General features: G+C 32.7%; 1 protein-coding gene across 4 annotated transcripts in view; it reads left to right on the top strand.

The window, feature by feature from the left end:
- Window positions 1-1,959, top strand: part of LOC107728368 (ras-related protein Rab-7a-like) — an 8,379-nt gene extending 6,420 nt beyond the window's left edge. For all 4 annotated transcript variants that reach the window (XM_016538510.1, XM_016538509.1, XM_016538508.1 and 1 more), the window contains exon 6: window positions 1,082-1,959. In XM_016538510.1, the coding sequence (XP_016393996.1) occupies window positions 1,082-1,168 (87 nt within the window). In that variant the 3' untranslated portion in view covers window positions 1,169-1,959. The remainder of the gene's footprint in view (window positions 1-1,081) is intronic.
- The last annotated feature ends 2,398 nt before the right edge of the window (window positions 1,960-4,357 follow it).

Here is a 4,357-nt window from a genome sequence, read left to right as displayed (position 1 = left end):
ATGAATGCATTTAACCTGCAGTTACAAATGCATAAATAATGTTTTGATATATTAAACATAAAACATTGAATACTGATATTTTTAATAATTTAAATAATAAAAAGATACTTTAAATGTGAAATTAAAACCGCCAGTAGGTGGCAGCAAGTCGCTGTTAATAAGCGAGTCATTGCGATTGAACCGAATCATTTAAACGGTTGATTCATTCAGGAATGAAACACCGTTATTTGCTCAGAGACTCAAAACAGTGCTTTGGCTGTGTTTGGAATTATTTTTTGTTGTCGAAATACCACATAAACAAGAAATATCGTGTCTAAAATGTAAGTCTCTAACTTAACTTCTTGTTTATTGAAATCAAGAATCACATTTGTAATCATGGTAATTTTTGGAGAAAAAAACGGCACTCTTCGTTTGAAATTGATTAACTATATTAAGTCTTATAAATATATAAATTTTCTGCCCCCATGTCTTGAATTTGTGATCATTCTAAATGTATTTTAATAGACTGAATCATGCAGTGAAAGAACACTCTAAATGCGCATCTAAATGCACTAGTCTAGACTTCTCGTAATGTATGCGTGCGCTCTGTAGGTGTGTTTTGTAAGGTTTTTGTAAAATACTCGATAATGTCTAATCGCACATTGTTAAAACAACAATTACAATGTTATCGCAGACGATATATATCGCACACCCCTACATGGGTGAGTAAATAATGCCAAAGAACCTTTCAGCGAATCTTCGTTTGAAGAATATTTTAAAAATATAAATAAACTTTTCCACTACCTTTTTGTGGAACGAAAAAATTCTACACTCTTAAAATTAAAGGTTACAAAAAGGTTTGAAAAACCAATTTGGAACCTTTAAATGAACCATTTTCTTTGTCTGAAGGACATTTTAACAATCTAAACTTTTTCCACCATAAAGAACCTTTTGTTCAATGGAAAGGTTCCATGGATGTTAAAGGTTCTTCATGGAAGGTACCATCAATGCCAATAAACAACCGTTATTTTTAGGAATGTATTTAATTGGCTGGGATTTGTCATTAAGTAAACACTAAATCTGAAATGAATTGAACTTTCAGGAGTCAGTGGAGACGTATGATTTCCCTGACCAGATTAAACTAAGAAACGACAGACCGGTGTCTAGCAGTGATGGCTGCAACTGCTGAAGGAAAGACTAAACTGGGGACGGCAAGAGAAAGAGCCAACACGGGAAAGGAAGAAAGCGAGATGGAAAAGATCCAGGCCTGTTGTTCGAGCGACCGTCCTCCCCTTTTCCTCCTTTGAAACCTCCAGGGTATCAAATGCCACGTGTGAAAGCCGAACATCCATTTTCTTGCTGAACTCCAAGTAAACGTGTGGTATGAACTATTGAGGAACAGGAACCTCTGACATTACATTTATTACGAGTTCTGCTATCACTACAGCTGTCCGAGAATTCCCCACTGTCTGATTTTCTTTTCTCAGAAATTATCCTTTGCTCTGCTAGTTCATTGTGCCTTTTTAATTTGTACTATTGGTTATTGTTATCAATGCCTGTTTCACTCCTATGCTGAATGAATATTCATTTAAAAACATTGCATATGTAATAGGGCTGGGAAATATAACAATATTAATAAAATATTTTATCTGCCATTTAAAATCAACCAACATTTGTTTACACCATAGCTTCTCAGTAAAATAAACATGCAGAAATGGCTTTGGAGCTCTTTAGATCAGTTATATTAATTTGATTTATCACTCAAAAATGATCGTGGAAATCCCAGTTTCACATAATTTCAAATGTTTTAAAATTAAAAAAGTAGGTATTGTTTTATTTATTAGTGTCTGCATATATAAAATTATTAAATATATTTACCCGTGTCTATGTAGGGAAAAGGTATGGAAAACATGCATGGATTTTATTTTTTACTTTAGACATTTAAAATCCACTTCACAAAATTGCTGTTTGTTTGAAATGATAGTTTCTCTAGATAAATAAATAAATCAGGGCAAATGACTATTGTCAAAAGATAAAAATATCAAACTGGTTTCTTCACTCATCTCCCAGCCCTACTAGTGTCAATATACATAAGTGAGTAAGGATGTGCTAACAGTGTATTAACTTGGACATGAGGGTACTGGGATCTTCTAGGTTGACTTCAACATTAAATCTGAGAATATTTTAGTCTTAGTTGGACTGTAAGGACTTCTGAAAGTGTTTTAAGCCACTTGATTGTTTCTGTAACATATTTCAACCATGCCAGTTATAATGGTTTACAAAAGATGTACGTTTTTGCACATATAGCTGTTGAGTATGTAAATGTGAGAAGCACACTAATGAGGTTACGTCATGCTTAACTCAGTGTTTTGATTTGCCATTGGACATAGTTACATGTTATGCTTGTATTCATTAATATATACCCATACTCAACCTAGGAGCTCCTCAATTATATATGCCAAAATGCAAAAAAAAAATTATAATAAATTCAGGCATAATTTTTATTTGGGCCAAATGTAAGACACCAAAACCAAAAAAATAAAGATGCATTTAAAACCAAGCTGGCTGTTAATTCCAAATAAAAAATAAAAAAAACTGATAAAGAACACTTTTTTTAATTGTAATTTAATAATTTGCACACAATATTTACAAAGTTGCACTAAAAGCACCTCTGGTTTCCTCTGATGGGAAAGCAACGGTAAGCATTGTGGCCTCTTGAAGATCAGAGAGGCCCCTAAAAGTCCATATGAAATACAGCCCACTCCCTGACCGCGGGCTGGTCCACTGCAGCTGGAGTGTTTCCATCAGTTTAGTGTGTTTCAGTCCATGTATGAGGTATCCATGCCCTCTGTCTCTGGATGCAGCAGACGACTGGCCAGACGCTCAATGTCATCCAGACTCAGCTGTCTGAGCGAGCGTTCATAATCCTGACAACAAGAAAAAAAGATATTAACCTCGGTTCTTATTACCTATTATTTATTACATACAAAAAGATGTGCCAATATTCTAATCATGACCAATGATTTTATCATTTTTTTTACAGTGCTCATTTCTTACATATCTAACAAATTTAATATTATTTGATTCTGCTTTCTAAAGACTGAGGAAATCATAAGCAGTGTTGTTATTGTTCACAAAAACTATTAAAAATCATTTTCTTTCATTGAAATAAAGCTGAAAATATTAAAAAAAACAAAAACAAATGAAAACCAAAAATAAGTTTAACCTGAAGTACTACATTACTAAAACTACAACTGAAATTAAAATAAGAAAAACAGATATATACAGTATATATATATTAGTATTGTCAAATAAGAAGTAATTTTTCTTTATTAAAGAGCAATACTAAATATACAAGAGATAATAAGATATATCTCTTAAAATAAACAACTAATTTGTTTTCATTTTTAAAAAATTAATTTTTATTATGAATGCATTTAACCTGCAGTTACAAATGCATAAATAATGTTTTGATATTTTAAACATAAAATTTGAATACTGATATTTAAAATTATTTTTAAAATGAAAAAACCGCCAGCAGGTGGCAGCAAGTCACTGTTAATAAGCGAGTCGTTGCGATTGAACCGAATCATTTAAACGGTTGATTCATTCAGGAACGAAACGCCGTCATGTTGCACAGAGACGCAAAACAGCGCTGTGGCTGTGTTTAGAATTTTTTTGTTGCCAAAATAAAGCAAAAACAGGCAATATAGTGTCTTAAACGTAAGTCTCATAATATTACCTTCTTGTTTATTGAACTGTTGAATAAAATCACATTTGTAATCATGCTGATTTTAGAGGTGAAAACTGGCACTCTTCATGTGATATTGACTAACTTTCTTTCTGTGGTATTTTTATGCACAATGGCGTTTAGTCTTTCACAAAACATAGCTAACGTAGGGACATTATAACTAGCCACCATATTGATTTACGGTTTTAAATATGTCCAGCACTTTTTTTTTAAAGTCTGGTCCCTGTTTTTATACAGTCTATCGTCTATGGTCTGGTCCAGTGTTTTTAGGGTTGTGCGTCAGTAATAATGGTAAATAATTTGCCTCGATAATATTTTGTATTCGAGTTACTCGAGGTATTCGAGGAATTGTTTCAGCCCTAATATCATCATGTCCTCCTGTTTTTTTTTTACCCTAATAAAAGTTATAGGATCATTAAATAGTTAATAAAGAAACTTAATTCTAATGCTCATTATACTAGCGTTAGCCGCGCTTATGCTAATGATTAACTACTCTTATAACAGCGTTCATTTCAATCTGACATTCAAATTAAAATATTGAATAATATTCGTAACAGAAGCGGTGTTTCCCTCAGACTTGCTCTCTATTTGTGGTGGCATATATATGCAAATCCATTCTCTGCCAGC

The sequence above is a fragment of the Sinocyclocheilus rhinocerous genome, unplaced genomic scaffold (genome assembly GCF_001515625.1).
Source record: "Sinocyclocheilus rhinocerous isolate Xijiao unplaced genomic scaffold, SAMN03320098_v1.1 scaffold2232, whole genome shotgun sequence".
NCBI lineage: Eukaryota > Metazoa > Chordata > Actinopteri > Cypriniformes > Cyprinidae > Sinocyclocheilus > Sinocyclocheilus rhinocerous.
This window is presented reverse-complemented; position numbering and strand designations above follow the sequence as displayed.